Below are 27,880 nucleotides of genomic sequence, written 5' to 3'. Positions count from 1 at the left end.
TAATGAGAGAAAGGTTGTACAAAAAGTGGTCCCTTAAAAAGTTGTCTACGACAAAAATACAAATTAAAAACCGATGTATTTTTAAGTAAGGTTCTCAGTAAGTAGGTTGTTGTTTAGAGTTTATGTTTTTCACTTTGACCATGCATTTCGGTATAGCGTTTTTTAAATTTAAAGCCGATCGAAAAACAATGCATGCATGGCTTTGTAGACAACTGCTGCAACTTCTCTCGAAGCCCCCTACTTCAATTTAACAACCGTGACCCAGCCTATACACAGAACCGCCGGGCAGACAATGGGAGACCCGTGCATTGCAGACGCTGCACATTTTGTTGGCAGTACAATGCTCTGCTTCTTTCGTAGTCCCAAGTCTGTAGAGGAGGACGGGGTAGTACTAAAATTTGCATTTGAGGCAGACTTCTAAATAGACTTCAGTGGGCGCTTCACCGCATTACCACAGAGTGAGGAAAGCGGATGACTCGTCACCTCAAACCGTTCACCCAAAGCCAAACTTTGTAGCTGGTAGCTAGTTTTGCGCTCAGGACACAGCCCAGCCCTTGTGGTTATTGTTTGCTATTTGCGCTGCCTAAAAAATGAACTTGACGACTGATAAGGGAGTTCTCCGATGGCTTCATTTATGAGGCGTGAGTTAAGAGTGAGCGAGAAAGAACTACGTTTCGCTGCGGATTGTTACTACTAGTTACAACAGAGCAACTGCGAGTAGTGAAGAGCGAAAACCTATTGCTAGCTTGCTAGCTGTGTTCGGGTTGAGCGTTCGAGCACGGAAAGTTTTCAGTGCATGCGTGCGTCCTATAAATTTTCAGTTTGACTCAATTGTATACGTTGAATTATTCCTTTTAAATACAAAGGACTACGGCTGTATTTTAACCCAAAAAGACTGCTCAAAATTGGGAGGACTTTACTGAGCTCAAGATGTCAATTTTACCTTTTACTCCCCCGATTGTGAAAAGGCTTTTGGGCTGGAAAAAAGGAGAACAGAACGGCCAAGAAGAGAAGTGGTGCGAAAAGGCGGTTAAAAGCCTCGTGAAGAAGTTGAAAAAGACTGGTCAACTGGATGAGCTGGAAAAAGCCATCACCACGCAGAATATCAACACGAAATGCATTACCATACCGAGGTATCCGACCGAAGCCACAACCGCGGATCAATGCATGCATGCCGAGTCCTAGCTACCACTGTTTTGACAGACGTAATTTTACTGTAAGCGTAGGATGCTAGCAATAACTTAGCGGGCAAGCCAACGGTATCACTCTCGCCACTAAGATAAAGTTCTGATCATATCATATAAATATTTGTACTGTGTCGCTGGTTAGCTTAGTTGCGTTGCGTTAGTCTAGGTGGACTGTAATGATTTTGCCATCGCGCTAGCTCATTTTAGCTGGCTGCGTTCTGTATTAAGAGTTTCTTCCCTAAGAAGACCACTTTGCTCGCGTTATATTCATATTATGTAGCACTGTATTACTATTGTTTACCTTCAAATGTGTTCGTGTTTAGTGGTAACTAGCTAACTAGTTTACGTTGTATTAATATGAAGCTGGGAAAAGCGTAGCTAGTATATAACTAGCTTGCTGCCATGTTAAAGTATGCATCCATGTTTTGACTCGAGCTTAAGATGGTAACGTAGGGTAGTTGGTTAGCTTTGCAGTTTGCTAATTTAACTCAGTACCAGATTTTTATAGGGACAGAGTGTTTAAAAGCCATGCGAAAAGCTCAAGTAACTTAGCTAAGAAGATATCACTAATGGTTGTGAGTTATATAGCTTCCATATCAGCTGAGAGACATTAGACTGTTACAGCTGGCATGTCAACTACCTGTAACGTTAGACTGTCTATATTCATGTACATTTATAATATAGTACCTAATGTTAGTCTAGTTTGCTAGCAGGCTGCTAACGCTCATGGCGATATTAGCCAGACAGGTGATGGCTACACAGCTGCGTTCGTGAAAATGTTCGGTCACATTCGCCAGCAAGGTAGTCAGATGAAGTTAAATCAATTCGGCTGTACAGTTGGCTAGCTAACGTTAGTTAAATCGGCTGTTTTCGTTTGTTTTTTTACACGTACCATCAGAGCAAACCCAGCACAAAACAGCAGTGGTGTCGCACAGTTATGTAATAAGCGCTTTATCTGGGACACAAGCTAGATTGACGAATGTGACTGTACTTGCTGGCAAGCTAGCGGACTGCGCACCCGGGCGAATTGAGTGATGGGGTTTTCTTTGGTTTCTCTGGAATATTATTCATTACGTAAACTGTGGTAAACACAATGTTGCAGGCAGCCCACCTTGCAATTCACTTGACGAATATTACTGACCAGTGTGTGCATATTGACAATAAATTAATGGGTGGCAGTCACGCATCAGTATGCGGACAGTCTTGTCACAATAATTCCACAGTAGCTTGGACACACGTCTTATAGTAGATAGAATGACTAGCTTTGACGTGGCCTCGCTAACTGTGGTTTCAGCGGTGGATTCTGTTGTTTTTAACACACACACACACACACATATATATACATATTTGGTGTCTGGCCTCGTGCATTAAGCCACCTTTAGCTGTACCCACAATAAAAAGGAATTCAAAATTTTCTTAAGATTCACCAGAATCACTACAATTTGTAACCTGTTCCGTACCTCATACTCTTGTATATATAAAGTGGCTATCATTTATTTTCAGTCAATCTAGGACTGCCTGTTTTTGTTCTACAGTTTACTGATTTGTTGGGCCAGATGTTATTTCTGCTAAAAGTAGATATATGGGCTACTTAAGCCATTTCTTCTGAAGCAGCTCACATATCTTAAGTCAGGGAGCTTCCTGGAACTTGCCTGGATTCTAAACATACAAGGGGAAATTTGAGGACCCACCCCTGCCTGATGGGGTAATTTTCTTGATTGTTGTGCACGATAAACAGTTTAACTTCCTGTGCCATTCCTGCATTGAGAAATATGCTGTGGTGGACTTATTTTCTTTATTGTGGCTTTTATGGTGCAGGAAGTGTGGAAGTTGGCATCTGTGTCAGCTGTTAAGGGGATTGTGAAACTGCCGACTGGCCTGAGCCCAAATTTAATTCCATTTTTGAAAGCAGAGAAACGCACAATGCAATAGTTATCTTCAAGGCTTTTAAATAAGGTTTATAGATTTGTTTTGCTGAGTGTGTTTTGGAGGACCAGCATTGCATTGTGGGAGCTTGACTCTGTCTGCTTCGTTCTCAGCGCGGCATGTCCCTGCAGCCTGTGCTCGGCAGACGGGACGCGCTCTCTTGGCCCTGCAGTGCTCCGCTGAAATATTTAACAAACGAGTGCCAAAGCGGCTGCCGACTGTTGGCGGTTGGGCACTTTCCCGCCAGGCACGCTGCTTGGCGCTGGTCCGAGTTGGGGGTGGTGCGCTCAGGCTGGTGGTGGGTCTGCCTTGGGGCCTGCCAGGTCTCGCTTTCTATGGTAAAAACACTGCTGTTAACCGGTCACTAAGGTCCAGAGAGCGATCAGATGCGGGTGTCGTCTGAAATGGAATTATGCAGCTGATGTGCTTCCTCCTTTTTGCTGGGTGAATGTTTGTTTTTATATGCTTTTCCCCCTCTTGCTGGCCGGTTTGGAATACCCAGACATGCTCACACCGCAGCGCTCGCTGCAGCCTCTGGCGTCTGTTCGTTAGAGCGCAGGCGCGTGCTCTCCTCTGAAGCGCATGATGTCAGCCTCTGTCCCCGATTCACACACTGGAGGAACAGGCTTCACGTGTAGCCTCACTGGGGAGCCTGCGGGTGCCCGACCGTCCAGCAGAGCTGCGATGAGATGCCCCTATCCTGGCCGCCTGAAACGCTTCCGTCTCTGGGTGACACTAGGGCCACTTGTGCATCACCCTACGGGGCCGCTGGCCGCGGTCAGCGCTGGCACGATCTGGATTTGATGCTGGACCATGGGGCCATCAGTGCCCTAGAGCAGCGCTTACCACGATGAGCCATATAGAGTCTGTTTGTCTGTCTGCCTACATTTCATCCCCGAGCCCAGCCAGGGAGCTTTCACATTGGCCAAAAGGTAATCACCATGACAACAACATCCTATTTTTAAAAGCAAAAAAGTACAGACAGAAAATAACTTGCATAAACAGCCTCGCTGTGATAGGTCTTGTGTTTGACACATGGCTGCTGTTTTTATCAGTGGAATCACTTTCTCGATTCCCAAACAAAGACAAACCCACAAGTCTGGTTTCAACATAGATTTATTTTTCTTTCTTTTCTCAGCTCACATAATTACAGTCTGAATTTGTTTACTCTATGTCTCAAGACTCTCAACACCTTGCGCTCCAGCGTGGGGTATTCAGACTGGCTGGCTGACTGAGTAGAGGTGTTTGATTGGCCAGGTCAGCTGGTGTTTGCAGGTCTGGCTGCTGCCTGCAGTCTGCTCTTTCTAGGCTGGTTACTGGCATGGAGCATCAGTATCGTGCACAAGATGGCTGCAGCTTTCTTCTACTCTTTTCGGCCATTTAAATCCACATTCAAGCCTGTAATTTTGCTTGGTTTGAATCTCATTTGTCATGGTTGGATGGGTTGACTGTGCTGGGGATGATGGCCAGTGGTTTGACCGTTTGACCTGAGAGGGGAGGAGTTGGCTGGATTAGAGTGTGTTTTGGTTTGGATGTGGAAGGGCTTGGAAAGTGAAGTGAAGGGAAGTTACCACCTTGTGAAATGGTATGGTCTGGTTGGGCATGTGCATGTGAGTGTTGTAAATCACACTGTATTATTTATTAGAATGGTTAATCGCATTACTCCAGGCTCTCATTTTCAGCTGTACATTGTTTTATGAGCTAGCCAAACAACTGTAAGCTAGATCTCAGTGCTTTTTCTGCTTTGGCATTCCAAAAGATGGCACCTAATGAGACACAGCATGGTACTAACCTGTCAGTAGTTGACAACTGCTGGCAAATAATAATAACCTTCCTGAATTATCAAAAACATTACTGTTTTTATATTAACTGTATGATGTAATTAATTTCATAAAAGAATGTAGTGCCACGTTATGTGGCAGTTGCAGAGAAACTGAAAGCAGGAAAGTGCTGGAGGGACACACAGGGCGAGCGGCGAGCTCAGGGCGAGCAGGCGAGCGAGGCGTGGTGTCAGTGCGCAGACACTGGGAGGTGAACAGCAGTTGCAGTGTTGGTGGCTTCTGACAGCCCAGCTCAGCTTTAACCTCCTCCTGCACTGTTAATTAATGCATCTGTCAGTGTGCCGAGAAATGCATTATAAAGCGCCGGTTTAAAAAAAATGAAAAATCACTATTTTATAGTCATTAAGCAGCTATTGGATGATTTTAGATGGAACCAAAATGCAGTTATAGAGCAAGATATGTATTTCCAGTTTTTGACATTGGGAAGTGTGACTCATTTCTATTTAATGTTCACTTTTTTTTCTGTAAATCACAAGTTCCTTTCTGTACTTCCTCAACTTACCAAAAATTAAAAAAGAAAAATTTCCAAATATCATTGGTCAACTTCAGGAAGAAATATTAATTAATAAAGCATTATCTTGCATTTCCAAATGGGGTATTCAGGTCCGAATACACCCCAACTAGGCGTTATATTTATGGTAAAGACTGCAGTTCATGCAAATGGAAATGTGAAGGGTCTTTCTCTGCAGAGGTGGTCACTGTTCACTACTCAGTTTTTGATTAGGTTAGAAGCACTTAATTTTCCCTGTGAATGGAACTTTATTAACTTTGCAGTTCCATCATCACACAGTGCTAAACAAAAAAGCACTAAGTAAAAACAGGATGTACTTCAGGAGTTCAAATGTATTGGTGTGCACTCACAAACAAGACATGTGCAGTTACACAATACAGCTGAAAAAGATTTAAAGTGGTGATGCTGTTGCCCAAGAGTGTAGTAGCTTTCATTAGTTAAGAACAAAATGAGTAAAGCATGGTCAAGTGTTTGGATTCTGGGCTCTTCGTAACCAACAGAAAGTGCTCCTCCTCCATTTCCTGTGCATATGCAGATCAGTCCTAAATATACCCTTTGAACTAAAGGCCTTGTTTTTGTCATGGGCAACTTGGGCAAATCTGTGAACCGGAATCTGTGTTAATGGCTTGTTATTATCTATTATTAGGAAATGTAAGCCAAAATAAGGATTTGACATGGGGGCACAAAAATAGAGGATTGGCTGGCTGCTACTCCCGCGGGGCCTTGTGTTTACTCTCACCGCACCTCACGCTGACCACATTCAAATTTTTTGGCACCCTTGAGGTGTACGAAGTGAGAATTCAACCTTTATTTGTACGAAGACCATGTGATGTAGAGACTCCCAATCGTTCTGGTTTCAGCGGATTATTGATTGATCTTTCCCTTCTTTGAAGATGTGCTTACTACGTCTGTCGAAACCCAGTTTTTCTTCCTTGAGGTTTCTTTCAGTGAGAGGCTGTAGTGTGTCAGAGCTTCTGAGCTCTAGGATGTGTGGTTCTCAAATGTTTGTTGCAGACTTTCTTGCCTTGCTTTTTGTTTGAAGGCATTGTAGTTGAGGGAGAATATAATCTAGATATGACGTCTGAAGTGACTAAGCCAAAGGCGGGGCTGCAACTAGTCTGCGTAGCTTGTGGCTTTTGGGGGCAGAGAACAGTGATAGTCATTCCGAAGTGGGCCTGTGGCATTGCAGTGCGGTTCTCGTGCTCTCAGCCTCTCTCCATCTCTCTCTCTCTCTCTCTCTCTCTTTCTCTCAGTTACTCTCTCTCTGTTGGCACAATTTTGTTCCATTCAAAACCGAAAAGACTATGTGGACCCTCCGGCTCGCGGCTCATGTGGAAATTCCCCTGTGCGGCCGTGGAGTGGGGCCTGCATTCCCTGCCGTGGCTTCCTGTGCTCCCATCCCTGTATGTGCAGCAACCCCCTCCTTTCCCTCGTCTGAATAATGTGAAAAAATACGTTAGGAGGGCACACTGGTGGGAAAAAGAAGAAAGTGCGACCATCGCTTGACCACAGGTTAGCTTTCACCGGATAAACATTTGAAAGTCGCAAAGTGTGTCCCGTAATTAAAGGGAGCCTTTAGAAACGGGCGTCAGAGCGGTGGCACTGCCGAGCTTTCTGCTCGTGTGCGGGAACGATGAGTAAGATTGTTTTCCTGGCGCGCCGAGCGAAGGTCCCCTCAGTCTAGTTTTGGGTATGTTTACGTGTGGCAGTGGGACGCTGGAAGTAGTCCTTGCGGCCCCTCTCACTCTCTTGTGTAGTTTCATGGTCTGTTTCTTTCTGAATGGGTGGTGGCTGTGTGTGTGGACGGAAGGAGGCTACAGACGGCTCCGCTGGCTCTGCGCTGGTAGCTGCCGGCGCCCTTTAGCGGTGGATTCCACCCGCCTGAACTTACAGCGGCCCGGGCTTTCCAGCAGGAGCTGGCCCTGGGCCCAGGCCTGGGATCCTGTCTTGTCCGCACATGTGTGCTTGGGGGGGGTGTCTGGGTGTGTGCACGTTGGGGTGTGCTGACTCAGTAGGCAGAGGTTGTTTAGGCGAGCGAGCTGGTGAGTGATGCGGGGGTGGGAGGGGGGCGGAGCGTAGGATGGGGGAGACGAGGGAGAGGTCTGATGCTGGGGATTCCCACTGCATTGTGGAATTGATAGTGTGTGTGAGTGTTTGTGTGTGTGTGTGTTCTGACAGAAGATGAATGTGCTGGCCTTTTTATTTCTCTGGTGTAAGCTGTGACGTGTATGTGTGTGTGTGGGCGTGCACACGTGTTGTGGGATGAGGCAGTGGCACGCAAGTCAATAAGAAAGTGACAGAACAGTTTCGTAGTTTCCCCCAGCGGGATTTCAAGTCTTCCATCCTTCCTTGTCATGGCTGTACGGCCACACTGTTAAACAGAGAAATGCTATCTCCGGTTAGAAGGAGCTCTGTGTAGGCCTGCGCATTATGGCCAAAATATCATATATATATTTCATATTATTGTCAATATGACAATATTTGCTTTCCCAATACATATTATATGAAGTCAGCTGGTGGTTAGATGGAGTCTCAGCGGTTAGATGGAGCTCAGTAGTTAGATGGAGCTCAGCGGTTAGATGGAGCTCAGCGGTTAGATGGAGCTCAGCGGTTAGATGGAGCTCAGCGGTTAGATGGAGCTCAGCGGTTAGATGGAGTCTCAGCAGTTAGATGGAATCTCAGTAGTTAGGTGGAGCTCAGCGGTTAGATGGAGCTCAGCGGTTAGATGGAGCTCAGCGGTTAGATGGAGCTCAGCAGTTAGATGGAGCTCAGCGGTTAGATGGAGTCTCAGCGGTTAGATGGAGCTCAGCGGTTAGATGGAGCTCAGTGGTTAGATGGAGCTCAGTAGTTAGATGGAGTCTCAGCGGTTAGATGGAGTCTCAGCGGTTAGATGGAGCTCAGCAGTTAGATGGAATCTCAGTAGTTAGGTGGAGCTCAGCGGTTAGATGGAGCTCAGCGGTTAGATGGAGCTCAGCGGTTAGATAGAGCTCAGCAGTTAGATGGAGCTCAGCGGTTAGATGGAGTCTCAGCGGTTAGATGGAGCTCAGCGGTTAGATGGAGCTCAGTGGTTAGATGGAGCTCAGTAGTTAGATGGAGTCTCAGCGGTTAGATGGAGTCTCAGCAGTTAGATGGAGCTCAGTGGTTAGATGGAGCTCAGCGGTTAGATGGAGCTCAGTAGTTAGATGGAGCTCAGTAGTTAGATGGAGCTCAGCGGTTAGATGGAGCTCAGTAGTTAGATGGAGCTCAGTAGTTAGATGGAGTCTCAGCGGTTAGATGGAGTCTCAGTAGTTAGATGGAGCTCAGCGGTTAGATGGAGCTCAGCGGTTAGATGGAGCTCAGCGGTTAGATGGAGCTCAGTAGTTAGATGGAGCTCAGCGGTTAGATGGAGTCTCAGTAGTTAGATGGAGCTCAGCGGTTAGATGGAGCTCAGTAGTTAGATGGAGCTCAGCGGTTAGATGGAGCTCAGCGGTTAGATGGAGTCTCAGTAGTTAGATGGAGCTCAGCGGTTAGATGGAGTCTCAGCGGTTAGATGGAGTCTCAGCGGTTAGGTGGAATCTCAGGTGGAGCTCAGTGGTTAGATGGAGCTCAGTAGTTAGATGGAGCTCAGCGGTTAGATGGAGTCTCAGTAGTTAGATGGAGCTCAGTGGTTAGATGGAGTCTCAGTAGTTAGATGGAGCTCAGCGGTTAGATGGAGTCTCAGCGGTTAGGTGGAATCTCAGGTGGAGCTCAGTGGTTAGATGGAGCTCAGCGGTTACATGGAGTCTCAGTAGTTAGATGGAGCTCAGCGGTTAGATGGAGCTCAGTAGTTAGAGGGAATCTCAGTGGTTAGGTGGAGCTCAGTAGTTAGATGGAATCTCAGTAGTTAGGTGGAGCTCAGCGGTTAGATGGAGCTCAGCGGTTAGATGGCTGTACAGAAAGCAGGGTTTGGAGCTGTTGGGTAAATCGTGGAGGCCCGCGACCTTTGTTCTCTGAATTGTTGAGTAAAAGCGATTGCGTTAGGATCTCAGACTTGTGGAATTTCTTCCTTTCTCATTCTGTCTCATTATGGGCTTGGCTATTCGGTTTGATCATTAGCTAACAGCCTGTTTGATAGCACACTTGTACACCCTCAAAACGTTTGAAGTACACTGGGTTTCCTCAGTGAAAACCTCTGCCTTTAGCCATCACATGTGGTGCGAACTTTCATAGGTTTTGTAGGCACAAGGAAAGAGATTCTTACTGTGTTTGTTTTTGTCCATTGCTTGCTGTTCAGAGTTTAAATGTTTAGGCCTACTATTATACAGCACATACTGTATGTCTGCCGTCCTTTAAATCTCGTATGCCTGTCAGAGTACGTCTTTGAATGTTCCCATTGTACTTAATGACATAATTGCATCAATTTTTATAATAGTGTGCTGTTGGCTCCTCCACACCTGTTGCTTCAGGCTTTCAATATGCATCTGTGATGGTTGTGCTGTGCTGATGCTGTGTTTCTCAGTGGGTAAATAAACTGTATGAAATGTGCCTCGGCTTTTTACAGGAGTTTTCTCTGGTTTGATAGATATGCCAGTGGAAACTGCAGTGCAGTATACTGTTCAGGGAACCGGGCCTGTGACTCAGAGTTTGCAGGTTCAATACTCAGGTGGGGCACTGCCACTGTACCGTTAAGCAATGTGCTTATCGTGAATTGCTTCAGTAAAAATGCCCAACTGTATAAGTGGATTGTCTGGATAAGAGCGTCTGCTAAACACCTGAAATGTGAAATCAATACATACAGACAGTCAGACTTAGAGACCCACTACTCTCTCCTCTCTCTCTCCCTCTCTCTCTCTGTCTCTCTCTCTCTCTATCTCTCTCTCACACACGCACAAACACACTGCAGTCACCATGCAGGTTTTTCTTCCTGTTATGTGATCGGCCCAATAGCTCAATTGCTGTTGTTCGTCTTGTCGATTTCCTCCCTAGCTGTCTGGCGTCAGTCTGTGTAACATAATATTCTTTCAAACTGAGTCTCGTCACACTTTCACAATGGTGTGTAACTACATTTTTAAGATAATTTATTTGGAGGGCTCCTTTCATTTTGGCTTATACCCCTTAACTCTAGGTAACCTATACCTTTATTCGTAAAGATATCATGGGTGGATTATGGTTCACATATATGGTGAATTTAGTTATGAATTTAGTAATTGAAATGCATTGGCTTAATGTGTAAAAAAGAGGCTGCACACAGATTTGTTATCGTTTTCTGCACCTGCCCTCCCCTCTACATTAGGCTCTTAGCTTATGAAGTCATTTTTCTGTTTTTATATGCATGCACCTGCAGAAGCTCAAAGCAGCAGTCGTTTCAATGTCCTGTGTCTCTGTGGAGAAACGCAGTGGAAGGGAACACGTTGCTTTTATGTGTATTCTGCTGCTCCTCTGTGGCTGCTGCTCCTCTCTTATTTATAGCCTGCTCAGCCCAGTGCGCACCTCGAGCGCTGATTCTGCCTCCAGCTCCGGGCTGTTTCTTTGCCTTGCTTGTGTTTGAGTGGGTCTCTCGGTCAGCGCTACGTGCTCTGCTCACGTACAGTACAGCTTGTCCTGTCTCTCTTTTTCCCCTGTGCCTCTCCTGACAGATCCCACCACACCGTCGCAGGACAGGCCATTTTTAATTGGCCATCGGGTGAAACCCGACCCCGTGAGATTTTTATTGTTGAGCGTCTGAGGGAATTGCCTGACAAAAATGTGAATCCCAGCTTGTGCCAGTACAGGATCCCTCCAGCCGATGCATGGTTTCAGCATGTGCGTGGTGAGCTGGCCTGAGCAGTAGCGCACAGTGTTCACCCTGCATTCTCAATGAGCAGATAGTGAAACTGCTACAGGAGGTGCAGTGTTTTGAATTGAGCAGTCATGTTTTAGCGCACTGAAGCTGTTGTGAATGAACGTGCCATTTGGAGTAATTCACAGCGCACTGTCCAGGCTGCTGTGGCGAGTGCCAGGTGTGGTTGTGTCATCTCTGACAGGGGGAGATGGATCGGTGAGATGTTTCACGGCATTCCTGGGAGACCTGGCAGCCACTGGCGGGGAGTTTGGTGCCAGTACTGGCGGTGCCAGCCTGTAACAGGCACATGGTGATGGACCAATGTCCAGTCTGAGTTCCCAGCATGCTATGTCACTGATGGCAGCTTGTGTATAGTGTGTACGTGCGTGTGTTCATGTGTAGTGTGTCTGCAGTGTGACTGTAGCGTCTCTGTGTGTGTGTATCTGTGTAGTGTATCTGTAGTGTGTCTATTGTTTGTTTGTAGCGTGTGTGTGTGTCTCTGTGGAGCAGCAGCAGCAGGGCTCTGCAGGGGCAGGTCTGGTAGCTGCGCTGCAGTGGGCTGGGGCTGCGCAGCTGCAGTGTGAGCGCAGTGGGCTGGGTCTGCGCAGCTGCAGTGTGTGCGCAGTGGGCTGGGTCTGCGCAGCTGCAGTGTGTGCGCAGTGGGCTGGGGCTGCGCAGCTGCAGTGTGTGCGCAGTGGGGTGGGGCTGTGCAGCTGCAGTGTGTGCGCAGTGGGGTGGGGCTGTGCAGCTGCAGTGTGTGCGCAGTGGGCTGGGGCTGCGCAGCTGCAGTGTGTGCGCAGTGGGCTGGGTCTGCGCAGCTGCAGTGTGTGCGCAGTGGGCTGGGGCTGCGCAGCTGCAGTGTGTGCGCAGTGGGGTGGGGCTGCGCAGCTGCAGTGTGTGCGCAGTGGGCTGGGGCTGCGCAGCTGCAGTGTGTGTGCAGTGGGCTGGGGCTGCGCAGCTGCAGTGTGTGCGCAGTGGGCTGGGGCTGCGCAGCTGCAGTGTGTGTGCAGTGGGCTGGGTCTGCGCAGCTGCAGTGTGTGTGCAGTGGGCTGGGGCTGCGCAGCTGCAGTGTGTGCGCAGTGGGCTGGGGCTGCGCAGCTGCAGTGTGTGCGCAGTGGGCTGGGTCTGCGCAGCTGCAGTGTGTGCGCAGTGGGCTGGGGCTGCGCAGCTGCAGTGTGTGCGCAGTGGGCTGGGGCTGCGCAGCTGCAGTGTGTGCGCAGTGGGCTGGGTCTGCGCAGCTGCAGTGTGTGAGCAGTGGGCTGGGGCTGCGCAGCTGCAGTGTGTGCGCAGTGGGGTGGGGCTGTGCAGCTGCAGTGTGTGTGCAGTGGGCTGGGGCTGCGCAGCTGCAGTGTGTGCGCAGTGGGCTGGGGCTGCGCAGCTGCAGTGTGTGCGCAGTGGGCTGGGGCTGCGCAGCTGCAGTGTGTGCGCAGTGGGGTGGGGTGCGCAGCTGCAGTGTGTGCGCAGTGGGGTGGGGCTGTGCAGCTGCAGTGTGTGTGCAGTGGGCTGGGGCTGCGCAGCTGCAGTGTGTGCGCAGTGGGCTGGGGCTGCGCAGCTGCAGTGTGTGCGCAGTGGGCTGGGTCTGCGCAGCTGCAGTGTGTGCGCAGTGGGCTGGGGCTGCGCAGCTGCAGTGTGTGTGCAGTGGGCTGGGGCTGCGCAGCTGCAGTGTGTGCGCAGTGGGCTGGGGCTGCGCAGCTGCAGTGTGTGCGCAGTGGGGTGGGGTGCGCAGCTGCAGTGTGTGCGCAGTGGGCTGGGTCTGCGCAGCTGCAGTGTGTGCGCAGTGGGCTGGGGCTGCGCAGCTGCAGTGTGTGCGCAGTGGGGTGGGGTGCGCAGCTGCAGTGTGTGCGCAGTGGGCTGGGGCTGCGCAGCTGCAGTGTGTGCGCAGTGGGCTGGGGCTGCGCAGCTGCAGTGTGTGCGCAGTGGGCTGGGGCTGCGCAGCTGCAGTGTGTGCGCAGTGGGCTGGGGCTGCGCAGCTGCAGTGTGTGCGCAGTGGGCTGGGGCTGCGCAGCTGCAGTGTGTGCGCAGTGGGCTGGGGCTGCGCAGCTGCAGTGTGTGCGCAGTGCGAGGCGTTACTCAGCGCGCAGGAATGCCCCGGCGAGCCCCCGGGGAGGGTGTGTGGGCTGCTGTTTGCTTTGCGGTGCCTGCCGGGGTGGAAGGTTTAGAAAGCTCTGGCCGCCGCCGCCGCATCGACAGGGTGGGGTCGGGGGGTGGGGGGGGTGGGGAGGTGTAGGGGGTATGGGGGGTGTAGGGGGGGCAGAATGACCGCTCTGTACTGAGACAACAAGCCCGCTTTGTGCTGCACGTGTCATCGCTTACGCCAGTACTACGAGCTGCAGGGCGGGGCCTCTGCCTTTAGGTGGGGGAGCGGGGTTCTCTCAGAACGGCCTCGCTGTGCGGGTAGAGGTCAGACGCATCCTCATACCCACGCTCTGTGTGTGTGTGTGTGTGTGTCCACATGCGTTTGCGCGCGGGTGTGTGTGTCTGCATGTGTGTCCACGTGTGTGAATCCACGTGTGTGAATCCACGTGTGTGTGTCTGCGTGTGTGTGTGTGTGTGTCTGTCTGTGTGCATGTGTGTGTATAAAAGGTAAAAGTCATGGAGTTGTACTGAGGTGGTTTCTCCTTCACATTCTCGTAAATGAGTACTAAAAAAAAACAACCCACAATTTAAAATGTTGATCCCTGTGTGTGTCTGTTAGCCTCCCTGTTAGTTAACATTAGCAGAAAAACAGTGCTGTTGCAGCATCAGTTCCGATGGACATGGGTCCTTACAGTTTTTACAGCCTAGGTCTTCCATGTTAGTAAAGCACTCTTCACTGTATTTTACCTGGGTTACTGTTGTACGTAATGCAGAAGCCCCAGCGTGGGAACCTATGACATTGTTTTTGATGGCTTTCCCCTCTTCTGAGAGTCTTTCCTCCACCACGCGTGAGTGTCTCATTGCTGAGGAGTGTGAGTGTGCAGTAAACCTCTTTCACAGTGATCCGGTCTGATTTCATTCTCACATTGTTAAGCTCTTTGAGTCATACTCAGATTAGCTGGCTTCTGCTCTTAAAACAAATGGAGAATGACAAATCCACAATGGTTTGATTAATGCACAGGACAGGCAATGCTGTGGTGGAAATTCCCTTTCCTGAACGACGACGTGGTAAGAAGTCTGGTTTGTGCGAGTTCTAGGAAAATGTCCTGTGCGGAGCTCTATCTGTATTGACACTTGTCTGCAATGGGAGAAAGCAAAGCTTTGTGAACCTCATAGTGGGTGGGTCTAATATTCATAACCACGCAGTGCCTCACACTCGTCAGTCAGTAAACATCTGAGAATCATTATGATTGGTTAAAGTCCATAAGCTACATTCCATACGCTGTGGTGTTGGAGAAGCTTCACTCTCTTATCTGTACTTTCATGTAAACCGGACGCTCGTGGCTGACTTTGGGTTGAGCTGGACCACCCCCCCCCCCCCTCGCTTTAGACAGAGAGAAGAGCAGTGTACGGTGCCACTACAGCAGGGCAGTGTGCTCTCAACATCCCCTCCACCTCACATCCAGTCCCCTTTCGCCATAAGGACCGGACGGCACATCTAGTGTCTCTTAAACCGGCTTATAATGATCAAAGAATGTGACTCACACAGATTGAAAACGGGCATCGTATGGGCTGAGTGTCTGATGAAGTCCATACGCGGTGTGATTAATGCGACTGGACTGAAAGTCGTACGCTACAGGCGTTTTTATTTACGTGGGGAAAATAGAACAATATTTAAGAGACACACAAGGGGCATTAAAAGGAGAGGAGGAAGTGCTTGGCGTTGTGTGATTTATGCAGGGTTTTATGGGCTGGAAGCAGAGGTCCTGGGCCTGGATCACACGGTGTGTCACTTGAAGGGATGTTGCAACCGGTGAGGAGTGTGAGTGGGATTTCCGGCCTCCCCTGACAGAGCTGTGCAGCGTGACATTCACTCGCTCTTGGCCGGGCCCTCTGGCTTTATTGGACGAGGAGACTCGCTGCTTCAGGCCAGACTGCCGTCTGCCACCCCCCCCCCACCCCCACCCCCCTCAGCCGCTCCCCTACCACCCTAACCCCTACCCCCTCCCCCCCTCCCTTCTGCTCAGTTTGGGCCCCCTCCTTCCTCCTCATGGTTAGGCAATGATGTCACTTGTGGATCGCTGTCAAGAGCACTTTTTTATCGTTATTATTTAACTTCCTTCTTTTTGTTGGAAGGCCTGATTGCTGTAGCAGAATTTGGGAAGCGAGTGTGGTTTGTAGCGCATGGGCCACTGAGGCGATCTGGCCGGGGGGTGGGGGGGAGGGGTGGGGGCCAGACCGGGGGCGGTGAAGCCATTCAGACGGTCACACTTGCTCCTTTTGTCCGTGTCCCAGTCCAGGCTCTCTCCCTCCCCCTTTGAGCTCACAAAGCATCCGTCTGCTCCACTCCACCCCGTACCAGCCTGCCTGCACCAGCCGGCCTGTACCTGCGTGCCTGTAGCAGCCTGTCTGTACTGGTCCCGTCTGTACCTGCGTGTCTACCAGCCTGTCTGTACCGGTCCCGTCTGTACCTGCGTGTCTACCAGCCCGTCTGTAGCAGCCCGTCTGTACCGGTCCCGTCTGTACCTGCGTGCCTGTAGCAGCCCGTCTGTACCGGTCCCGTCTGTACCTGCGTGCCTGTAGCAGCCCGTCTGTACCGGTCCCGTCTGTACCTGCGTGTCTACCAGCCTGTCTGTAGCAGCCCGTCTGTACCTGCGTGTCTGTACCAAGCCTGTTTGTATTGGCTTGCTGCCGTGGGAAGAGCACTGACCAAAGCTTCTGTCAGCGTGTTTCTCCAGTGGAACGTGTTGCTGTGTCGCTCACAGAGTGGATGCTGCAGAGTGCCCTGCTGCCTCTGCAGTGGAGTGCGGCTGTGGACAGGGCCGATCCCTCGACCCTTATTAGATGCCACTAAACTGTCAGGCTGATGGGGATGGCAGGCTTGGCGGGGCATGCCCCATACCTATGCAGAATTGAGAGTTTGGCACATTTCAGGGTTTCCTACAGAAATAACCACAATGAGCATAGACTCCCAGCCCTTAAGAGCATCCACTTCTATACCTTCTGACCTCATGTAAACGGACAGAGTTCACAAACAACTTCCCAAGTCCACTCAATAAAGCCCCAAACTTTAGTGATTTTGCATTTTTCCTTCCTTTTCCTGTCGATTACATCACAAGTGGTCTAGTACCACAGTCCGTAATTCATCTGAACTTACTGTAGTTTCATGACTAGGGATGAGTATCGTTCATATTTTGATTTTGACATTTTTTAACCGGTAGTCTATTTAAAAGAATGAGCAGATGCCAAAAATGAACATCTTTTTTATTACAAAGCCACATCCCAATGTTTGAATCCTTCTAGTTAAAATACAGCCGCACTTTAGACCATTTCACTTTTGCCTTTTTTTACTAGGTTTATTTAGCTAGCTTGCTAATGAGTTGACCATGCAAGTGTAACGTTAGTACAGATCAAAATTAATCACCAAAATCTACGTTGCGATTCGGTCCGGTAGGTAACGTTGCTGGTCCTATGGGAACCGGTGCCTGGTCCCGAGTTTTGATACCAAACCCAATTCATGACTCGTTAGACCTATAGACCTAGCTAAATCTAGGCCTACATTGAAATGTGTTTTTTTGAAAAGATGGAATTTACATTGATGTCATTGACATGTCATTGCCCAAAACCTTTCAGCATATGTTTTTCTGTAATAATAATAATAATTATTTTTTGAGTTATTGTTATTATCAGTTAATTTATTCATAAATACTTTTTATTGTTGTGGCTGTTGTTGTTTTAGTTTGCGTGTGTTTGCTTGGAGCAGCCATTTCCCCGGTGACGTACAGAGCTTACGCATTATCCGCCGGTGCAGCTGTGTGTTCACTAAGCCAGTGGGCTTTAGCAGCGCGGTGTTACTGTCCCGCCACCACACTGTTACACATCACATCACGCCGCCATCTGAGCCCCGGGGCGTGAAGTGGAGTTGAGTTTGAGGCTGCGCGCTGGGCGCTGGGCGCTGTAGCCGCTGATTGCTTAGCCCTGCTCAGGCGCTGTGCTCCCTGCCCGCAGTGTCGCGGTGAAGCGGCCGCGTTCCTGTGCCGCACAGGGCGGGGGCGGGGCGGGGGCTCAGACCGCTGGCACATCCAGGCGCTCTCTGTGCCGGAGCCTGCCATGTTTGTGCTCAGATTAGAGATGCAGATTGGGGCAGTCTGAGCTGAGGGGGCTAAGCCCCCCCCCCCCCTCCAAATCTCAGTCGTCCCCCTTCCCCACTCTGGTGACAGCAGGCCAGGGGGGTGGGGCGGGTATTCGGGAGCAAGAGGGCGGGCCTGCCCTGCGGGGTTAGGGGGTCAAATTAGTTTTGTGATTGAGAGCGGCTGTTTAGCCAATTTTCCCGGTGAGAATCGATGGCTCCCGCGTGCTCCTGCGTGCTCCCTTTCCCCAGCGCTCGGCTGGCAGGGGCAGGCTGTGACCCGCCGAAGCGCCACACTCCGGCCCCGCCCCCACACTGCGGGGGCCGCTGTGAATGGAGGCTCGCGCTGAGCTGTCGCTGCTCATCCCCTACTTCCTGTCTAGCTCTGCAGGCTGCAACACAGTGGGGAGGGCGGGGGCTTATTTGAGCTGCAACACTGATTATTGTCTAAATAAGGCGGTAGGATCTTTTCACATGAGTGCAGTGTGTGCGTGTGTGTGTGTGTGTTTTTGCACGTGCAGGCTATTTGGCTCTTCTCTCCACCAGTTCCTGTAAATCATTATCTGTGATCTTACAGGGGAAATATGTCCTCTTAGCAGGGGCAGGGAATGTGGCCCCTAATGGAGACTGACCAGTGCCTGAAAGGGGACCCGCAGAGCGGTGATCATCCCAGAGCAGACACGGGCCCCTTCAGTGTGCTCTAATGCTGTGGTCTCCCTGGACACCTCTCAGCCCTTCTGCTCACCCAGGGGACTGGTCCGGGGGCAAGGGGATGAAGCCCAGTGAGTCATCTGGTGTCTCTTCCCAACCCCTCAGCCAATGGCGGAGGGGTCAGAGGCCCGTGACATCACAGTAAAGGGCGGTCTCATGCCTTCCACGGTGGGCTCGGAGCGCTGACTCGACCCCCGTTAGTTTTGATTTTTTAAATGTATTACCGGGGTTCGTTGTGGAGTGGAAGGCTGGAGGAAGTGGCTCGGTGTTTACAGGCCACGCAGACCGCTTCCTTTTTTTGTCTGTGGTGTGCAGAAACGCGTTCTGACTCCAGCTGTGTGCTGCTTCGGTGAGCTGCGCTAGTTCTGGGCCAATGACAGCACCGCTAGGCTAACGGCGCTTATGTAAATGTTACCCACACGCTCATTAAGAATGTACAGCCTTGAACACATGCCTTCTCTCTGTAATGAAGACGGTTGAATAACCATTAGTTCCACTCACAATCCGCTGCACTGTGCATATCAAATGAAAATATCCAGGCTATGTATAGTTCTGTGCTTCAGGACAAGTTCTCTGTTGTCTGGTCACTCTCTCTCTCTCACACACACACACACACACACACACACACTGCTGTAAGAGCTCTTCTATGAAAGAGACTCAATTGCATTTTAAACTCTAACGGTCATTTTATAGTTAAGTGCTGATGTGTGTACTGTGTGTGTAACAGTGCACAAAACTCTCCGGTTGTGAAGTTCCTCAGCTTTGACTTCAAGCTGCGGCACGTTTTTGGTATTTGCACTCCAGTCTGTTTTCCTCACTACAGCAAAAGGCGCCATTGGGTGATGCTTTCATTGCTTTAATGATTAATTGGCATTTCTGATGTATTGCCAGCGATGTACCTGATTTCAGTTGAATGATATGGGAGGGTCCTCGAGCCCTGGCTTCCCATTTGAATGTGCCATTCTGATGAAGCTGGGCTGAACTAGCAGCATCTGGCCCTTTGCTAATGTTAAGTCATCCTCTCTCTCTCTCTCTCTCTCTCTCTCTCTGCAGGTCTCTGGATGGCCGCCTGCAGGTGTCCCACAGGAAGGGGCTGCCCCATGTCATATACTGCCGGCTGTGGCGCTGGCCGGACCTGCAGAGCCACCACGAGCTGCGGGCCATGGAGCTGTGCGAGTTCGCCTTCCACATGAAGAAGGACGAGGTGTGCGTCAACCCCTACCACTACCAGAGGGTGGAGACGCCAGGTGAGTGGGTGCGGTTCGCTTGCTCGGTGCGTGTGCGTGTGCACACACGCGTGGGCCTGTTGTGAAAGGCTGGAGTGTCCCCCCCCCCCCCCCCCACCCCCCCCGTGCCGCGTGCCTGCGGTGGGCCTGTTTGCTCTCAGCCCTGAGGCTGAAGGTCAGAGTGGTTGCCTTTCTCTGAGCTGCTGAAGTGTAGGCGGCCCGTTTCCTGTGTGAAAGGCCATGGAGAGTTTGTGTCGATGACCCCCGTGACGGTTATCGGCCTCTGTAAAGGGTGACTTGCTCATGGCAGGGTGGCATATTACTCACATGGCCCAGCCCCTCAGTGACCCCTATGAGACTGCTTCAGTATGTGTGTCCAATTGAAAGTCCATGGATGGCTAAGCTTACCCATGGCTGAAATGGCCTGCCTGAACCTTTTAGGGCCCCCTATGCATCAGTGGTTCCTGGCCCTGTTTCTGTAGGTTTGCACTCCAGCCCTAACAAAGCACACCTCACTCAACAGCTAGAGACCTCCCTGAGCTGCTAATTAGCTGAATCAGGTGTGCTGAAATGAAAACCTACAGGTTGGTTGATCTCCAGGAACAGGGTTAGGAACCAGTGGTGGCATATTCATACCACTATTAAAAAAACCTTCTCAGTCTTTTGTTGTATTTATAATGTGCTGTATTTTATTATTTACTTGCTGTCTTATTTGGTGTTTTTGTGGCATTTTACCAATTTTTTACATTTGTAAGATATTCTCATTATTATAATGATTTGTTTCCTGTGTGAAAGGTCACGGTCTGTCCTTCCTCCACAGTGCTGCCCCCGGTCCTGGTTCCTCGGTACACAGAGATCCCCAGTGAATTCCCACCGCTGGATGACTACAGCCACTCCATCCCCGAGAACACCAACTTCCCCGCCGGCATCGAGCCCCAGAGCAACTACATCCCCGGTGAGCGGGCGTGGCTCCACACCTGTGTGGCCTGCAGGGGACGCTGGCCTCCAGAGGAGGAGACTGGGCTGAGGGGGGCACGCTTTTACAATGAGTCCTGTTCTGAGGCAGTACTGCTGGACACAGTATGGAGACATATATACACACAAACACACGCACACTGCGCAGGCACCCACGCACACACAGCACACACACACACGCTCACACTCACTCACACACACAGACACACACACACTCACACGCTCACTGTGCATGCACAAACACACACATGCACACATACACGCCGAAAAACAGAATTCAGGGGGGTCCCCCTAACGAAAGTTCTATTCAGACACTGTTTCCTTTTTGAAACTTCAGCTTGCTTGCTTGCTAGCAGAATGATGCACGCAAGCTGCATTCAGCAAGATTTAGCCACATTCCAAACACTCGCAGAAGTGCCTCTCAGGGGCTCCTGCTGGTTTCTGTTAAACTATCGTTCATAAATATGAGTATGTGGGGTGTTTTCTTGGTGGGCTTGGTGTAGACACAGCAGTGTGTGATCTTGATTCACTGCACGTGGACGTGTTGACCTGCCGGTTTTGTCTGGCGGCATGCATGCATGCGTGTGCGTGCGTGTGTGTGTGTGTGTGTGTGTGTGTGTGGGCGTTTTTAAGAAGTGACACGCGTGTCTGCGTGTGTGTGTGTTCCAGAGACGCCTCCGCCAGGCTACCTCAGTGAGGACGGGGAGACCAGCGACCACCAGATGAACCACAGCATGGACGCCGGTAAGGCCTGGGCCTCACTGAAGCGGTAGAGACGCAGGGCTGGGTGTAGAACACATGGGCACAGTCCGGTTCTCAGAGCTTCACATACACCTTCATCACAAGCAGACTCCATCATTGCAGTGCTCTTTTTGCTGGCCTTCCAAAAGAAGTCAGTAAATACAGCTTTAATTAGTTTTTGCCTTTTATCACTGTGTTCTGTTATTATTTTTTATTTCATCAGTTTATTTTCTGTTTTATCCATTTCAATTTTGTCAATACATGTGCTTGTCTGTGATGCACTTTGGGTCTTTTAACCTTTGTATGAAAAGTGCTACATAAATAAAGTAGTAATAATAATAATAATAATAATAGTTGCTGTTATTATTTTATTATTTTTTATCAGAATTAACTCTTGACTCACTGCAGTTTAATTTATTTCTTTGCTACGTGGTGAGTTTTTAAGCTGCTGAACTGTGTTTGTGATGTAAGAGAAATGATTGGAAGACGAGGGCGGTCTCTGATTGGGTGCTGGCTCTAGTGTTCACAGGCCTCCTCCTCTTCTTTCACAGGGTCCCCAAACCTGTCGCCCAACCCCGTCTCTCCAGCACACACCAACCTGGGTAAGGCGACTGATCGTCCACGGCAACACTGTCGGCCTGTGCGGATCAGCCCTGCGATTGTGCTCTGTGTAAACAGCCAGTACTGGGGCGTCTCAGAACATTTCACCTTATTAGATTCAGTCTGTTCTTGTTTGTCTGTGGGTTTCCTTTTTTAAATTTGGATTCCCTGACATTCATGAAATGTGCTTGAAGTTAACAGGCTAACTGAAATAAATCTGAGTTTGGCCTCTGGAGGGATAAGCTTCCGTTAATTTTAAGGTAAACTAATTTAGTGATGCAGAAACTGGCATTCTTCATTTTTACGGACGTAAAACGCGGATGTTCCATGGCGGTCGAATGTTTGAAGTGGGGATTTGAGGGTCTGGGTGGAGGACCGGTCCCAGCGTGTCGTTATTAGGGGACAGGCGATGAGTCACAGGCAGGGGCGCAGTTCACAGAAGGCCGGTCAGCGTGACCGAGAGTTGGTGAGGCTCGACATACGTGCTCAGATGGCACTTCGGCCCACAGATGCTTATTTCTGTAAATACCTCCCCTGGATGGGGGCGTAGGGTTCATTTGATCCTAAAGAGGGTCTTTGCCTGCTGAAGGGTATTTTCAGCAGCCCCTTTTCTGGTCAGCTGGGGGGTAATAATAGAGCGTGTGCACACAGCAGCCTGATGCTGGGGGAAGGGAGAGCTGTGAGTGTGTAAAACACTGTGATCCAGGTGTGGGCTGCGCAGGCTGTAATCTCCAGGGCGTTATAATTGTTAGAGGGTGTGAGTCCTGCCTGTTACAGCAGAGAGACAGCGCTGTGAGTCTCAGCACGTCTGTGCGTGCGTGTGCCTGTGTGCCTGTGTGTGTGTGTGTGTGTGTGTGCGTGTGTCTGTGCGTGCGTGCGTGCGCGTGTGCGTGTGTATGTGCGCATGTGCGTGTGTATGTGCGCATGTGTAAGCAAGCTTATGTATGTGATGTAGGAATGTAGGTGTTTGTGTATATGAATTTATCGTGTGTGTGTGTGTGTGTGTACGTGTGTATGTGCGTGTGTCTGTATGTGCATGTGTCTGTATGTGTGTGGATGCATGTGTGTGCCTGAGCACCTACACACATACATATGCACACAAGCACTAACACACACACACACACACACACACACTCAGACGTGCTGCTGTGTGAGTTGTGCTCTCAGAAGCTCGACCTCTGTGCTGTAGCAGAGGAAGCCTCTTATGAAAGGAGCCTTTGTCTCTTCCCCATCTGAGCTCACAGCAGTGCCAGGGCAGAGCCGGCCCATGCTCATATTAATAATAATATCCTGTGGGTTATTACATCTGTGCGGAAAGTCGCAGGGGGCCCGCCGGCACAGCTATTGTGCAGATAACAAACGGGCGCTTTGGTTTAGCCTCGCTTGTTTCAGAGGCGCAGGTCCTCCTGCTGTGGGCGGTGCACACGGCCCTGCAGTTTGAGGATCTCGCTCCCGATGGCCTCCCGAGCCTTTCTGGGACCCGAGCGAGGTGCTGATGTCACTGTTTTCCCTGCCCTTCCGTCTCTTCTTTCGCCGTTTCCTCCGTCTCGCTGCTCCCTCCCCTCTGCCTCTGGGAGGCGCATTCGGAGGTAGCGCAGTACCCCGGCCCGCTGCTCCGTCTCTGTCTCTCCCCCCCCCCAGCCTGCTCTGCTTCCCAGTCTGGACTTTCCTCTCATACTTGCTGGCCTGGGTTCAGTACCGCAGTGTTCAGTGCACATGTGCTGGTTCCAGTGCTTCCTCAGCCGTTTCTCTTGGCGGGAGCGATTGTCCACCCTTACCTTTTTCCTGTCCTTGATTTTTAACCCTTTTGTCTTAGTTTTCTGGTTAGAAGTACCAGCCATTAGCTATCTGCACTGACCGCTTTAATGATCTAAGTAGGTACCTAGAATTTCTGTTAACAGTTAACATGCACCATGTTGTCACCAAATGCGTTGCCCCATCTTGAAACATGACTGTTCTGGTCGATCGTAAATAAGCCTCATTCCCTTGCAGAGTTTCATGTCGTCATGACTCATTTGTAGTGGATTATGGGGGTGGCTACTCCGCGTACTGCCAAACAGCTACCGCAAGTCTACTACAGAGACCGTCTTTCAGGAAAGCATCAGAATGCAGCCAGCGTTAGGTTTGCATTAGGCCTGCTGGCTACAGCCCGCAATCGTGTTGTTTTAGGAACAGTCCACTTCCTTGTCCCTCAAAATGACGGATGACTTACTTTTTCCGTCAACGCATCTGAAAATTTGGTAAATGATGGGTAATTGTGTGTAAACTGAAGCCCTGCGCCTGATTAGCTTCACGTTTTGAATGCATGTGAGATACACTTGTTAAACGGAAAGATTTTTATTGGTGACAGTAGCAAGTAACGTAATTGATTAAGGTTGGAAAATGTTACACGCAGTATGTGTTTGATTCTGATAGTATGATTACACTGTTTGTTCTGTGACCTCTGAGCTTAAGCAGTTACCAGGAATCGAACCATTTTTCCAGGGGGAAAGTTCCCGTAATGGCATACACAAGTTGCTTGGAGGTTAGAGGCAGTTATGGTATGAGTATGTTATGAGCGGTATCCTCAAATCTACGTTAGCATAATTACACTGAGGTTCCAAACTCAAGCTTGTATTTGTACTTGCACTTACTCTGTTTGACTGAATGGTGTGTGTGTGTGTGTGTGTGGGGGGGGGGGGGGGGGGGTGGGTTTGTTGGTCACCCCTTGGGGAACTGAGTGTGAGTGTGAGTGTGAGTGCGAGTGCGAGTGCGAGTGCGAGTGCGAGTGCGAGTGCGAGTGCGAGTGCGAGTGCGAGTGCGAGTGCGAGTGCGAGTGCGAGTGCGAGTGCGAGCGTGATCGTGTGCGTGTGCGTGAGTGTGAGCGTGATCGTGTGCGCGAGTGTGAGTGTGAGTATGAGCGTGATCGTGTGCGTGCGTGTGAGTGCGTGTGCGTGTGCTCACTACCTGTCCTCTCTGTGCTTCAGACCTGCAGCCGGTGACGTACTGTGAGCCGGCGTTCTGGTGCTCCATATCCTACTATGAGCTGAACCAGCGCGTGGGGGAGACCTTCCACGCCTCCCAGCCCTCGCTCACTGTGGACGGCTTCACTGACCCGTCCAACTCTGAGCGCTTCTGCCTGGGCCTGCTCTCCAACGTCAACCGCAACGCCGCCGTGGAGCTCACCCGTCGGCACATCGGTACTGCTGCTCAGCACTGACACGCCTTCCCTACGTACACAGTCTGTCAGCCTGTTAACCAGCCAGCCAGCCAATCAGCCAGCCAGCTAGGCAGCCAGCCAGCCAGCCAATCAGCCAGCCAGCCAGCCAGCCAGCCAGCCAATCAGCCAGCCAATCAGCCAGCCAGTCAGCCAGCCAGCCAATCAGCCAGCCAGCCAATCAGCCAGCCAGCCTGCCAATCAGTCAGCCAGCCACCCAGCCAGCCAGCCAGCCAATCAGTCAGCCAGCTAGGCAGGCAGCCAGCCAGCCAGCCAGCCAATCAGCCAGCCAGCCAGTCAGCCAGCCAATCAGCCAGCCAGTCAGCCAATCAGCCAGCCAGCCACCCAGCCAGCCAGTCAGCCAGCCAGTCAGCCACCCAGCCAGTCAGCCAGCCACCCAGCCAGCCACCCAGCCAATCAGCCAGCCAATCAGCCAGCCAGCCAGCCAATCAGCCAGCCAGCTAGGCAGCCAGCCAGCCAGCCAATCAGCCAGCCAGCCAGCCAGCCAGCCAGCCAATCAGCCAGCCAGTCAGCCAGCCAGCCAATCAGCCAGCCAGCCAATCAGCCAGCCAGCCAGCCAGCCAGCCTGCCAATCAGTCAGCCAGCCGCCCAGCCAGCCAGCCAGCCAATCAGCCAGCCAGCTAGGCAGGCAGCCAGCCAGCCAGCCAGCCAGCCAATCAGCCAGCCAGCCAATCAGCCAGCCAGTCAGCCAGCCAGCCAGCCAGCCAGCCAATCAGCCAGCCAGTCAGCCAATCAGCCAGCCAGCCACCCAGCCAGCCAATCAGCCAGCCAGTCAGCCACCCAGCCAGTCAGCCAGCCACCCAGCCAATCAGCCAGCCAATCAGCCAGCCAGCCAGTCAGCCATTCAGCCAGCCAATCAGCCACCCAGCCAATCAGCCAGCCAGCCAGCCAGTCAGCCAGCCACCCAGCCAATCAGCCAGCCAGCCAGTCAGCCAGCCAATCAGCCAGCCAGCTAGCCAGCTAGCCAGCCAGCCAATCAGCCAGCCAGCCAGCCAGCCAGTCAGCCAATCAGCCAGCCAGTCAGCCAGCCAGCCAGCCAGCCAATCAGCCAGCCAGTCATCCACCCAGCCAGTCAGCCAGCCACCCAGCCAATCAGCCAGCCAATCAGCCAGCCAATCAGCCAGCCAGCCAGTCAGCCAGCCACCCAGCCAGCCACCCAGCCATTCAGCCAGCCAATCAGCCACCCATCCAATCAGCCAGCCAATCAGCCAGCCAGCCAGCCAGTCAGCCAGCCAGTCAGCCAGCCACCCAGCCAATCACCCAGCCAGCCAGTTAGCCAGCCAATCAGCCAGCCAGCTAGCCAGCTAGCCAGCTAGCCAGCTAGCCAGCCAGCCAGCCAGCCAGCCAGCCAGCCAATCAGCCACCCAATCAGCCAGCCAGCCAGCCAGCTATCCAATCAGCCAGCCACCCAATCAGCCACCCAATCAGCCAGCCAGCCAATCAGCCAGCCAATCAGCCACCCAATCAGCCAGCCAGCCAGCCAGCCATCCAGCCAGCCATCCAGCCAGCCAATCAGCCAGCCAGCCATCCAGCCAGCCAATCAGCCAGCCAGCCAGCCAGTCAGTCAGACAGTCAACTGTTTTTATTTAGCAGTGAAATTGCCAGAGTGCTTATTAAAAGCACACTAGCTAAAAGGTTTTCAAAATGATGAGTGAAGTGAAAGCAATAAAAGAATAAAGTTGGAAAAAAATCATTCCTCATTTATGGACACGTATACACAACTGTGCACAATTACGATGACAGATTTTACACGGGACATGTTAAACAGGCTTTCAGTATTTAGGTGATATTATGTGAAACAGTATTATGGGCAGTGTAGTGCTGTAAGGTGTGAGTACTGAAAGCCCTGTCCTGCTCCAGGCAGGGGGGTGCGGCTGTACTACATCGGGGGAGAGGTGTTTGCCGAATGCCTCAGCGACAGCGCCATCTTTGTCCAGAGTCCAAACTGCAACCAGCGCTACGGCTGGCACCCAGCCACCGTCTGCAAGATCCCACCAGGTAAGAGAGGGAGGCCACATGTACACGCATGTACACACACACACAGTTACACACACACACACACACACACACACACAGTTACACACACACACAGTTACACACTCCCACAAGCAGATACACACACACACACGCAGTTACACACACTCGCACAAGCAGATACACACTCCCACAAGCAGATACACACACACACACGCAGTTACACACACACACACGCAGTTACACACACACACACGCAGTTACACACACTCGCACAAGCAGATACACACACACACGCAGTTACACACACTCGCACATGCAGATACACACACACGCAGTTACACACACTCGCACATGCAGATACACACACACGCAGTTACACACACTCGCACAAGCAGATACACACACACAGTTACACACACTCGCACAAGCAAATACACACACACGCAGTTACACACACACACGCAGTTACACACACTCGCACAAGCAGATACACACACATGCAGTTACACACACAAGCAGATACACACACACGCAGTTACACACACAAGCAGATACACACACACGCAGTTACACACACAAGCAGATACACACGCACGCAGTTACACACACTCGCACAAGCAGATACACACACACGCAGTTACACACACTCGCACAAGCAGATACACACACACGCAGTTACACGCACACACTCACACACACGCACGCACACACATACATACTCACCAGTACACACACGCACGCACACACATACATAGAGCCATATACACATACACTTGCATTCTCTCTCATCCACGCAGGCATACAGACCCACACACGGCTTGGGAAGACTCCCCTGATCATACCCCTGCTGGGCCCCTGTTCTGTACAACCAGAACCCCACACAGACTGACACACAGCCACACCCATGTGCATGAATGGATCTGTTCACAGAGCCATCCCCATCTCAGCTCTGTGTTTCCTCTGAGCCTCACACGTGCTCCACGT

General features: G+C 51.0%; 1 protein-coding gene across 1 annotated transcript in view; it reads left to right on the top strand.

Moving 5' to 3' along the window:
* The first annotated feature begins 419 nt into the window (after positions 1–419).
* Positions 420–27,880, top strand: part of smad3b (SMAD family member 3b) — a 32,762-nt gene continuing 5,301 nt past the window's right edge. Inside the window, exons 1-7 of the mRNA XM_035396837.1 lie at positions 420–1,133; positions 19,214–19,407; positions 20,207–20,341; positions 21,031–21,105; positions 21,654–21,704; positions 24,669–24,881; positions 26,780–26,917. Of these exons, the coding sequence (XP_035252728.1) occupies positions 931–1,133; positions 19,214–19,407; positions 20,207–20,341; positions 21,031–21,105; positions 21,654–21,704; positions 24,669–24,881; positions 26,780–26,917 (1,009 nt within the window). The 5' untranslated portion in view covers positions 420–930. The remainder of the gene's footprint in view (positions 1,134–19,213; positions 19,408–20,206; positions 20,342–21,030; positions 21,106–21,653; positions 21,705–24,668; positions 24,882–26,779; positions 26,918–27,880) is intronic.

The sequence above is a fragment of the Anguilla anguilla genome, chromosome 16 (assembly GCF_013347855.1).
Source record: "Anguilla anguilla isolate fAngAng1 chromosome 16, fAngAng1.pri, whole genome shotgun sequence".
Taxonomy (NCBI): domain Eukaryota; kingdom Metazoa; phylum Chordata; class Actinopteri; order Anguilliformes; family Anguillidae; genus Anguilla; species Anguilla anguilla.
The sequence above is the reverse complement of the archived record's forward strand: the minus strand, read 5'-3'. Positions and strand labels throughout refer to the sequence as shown.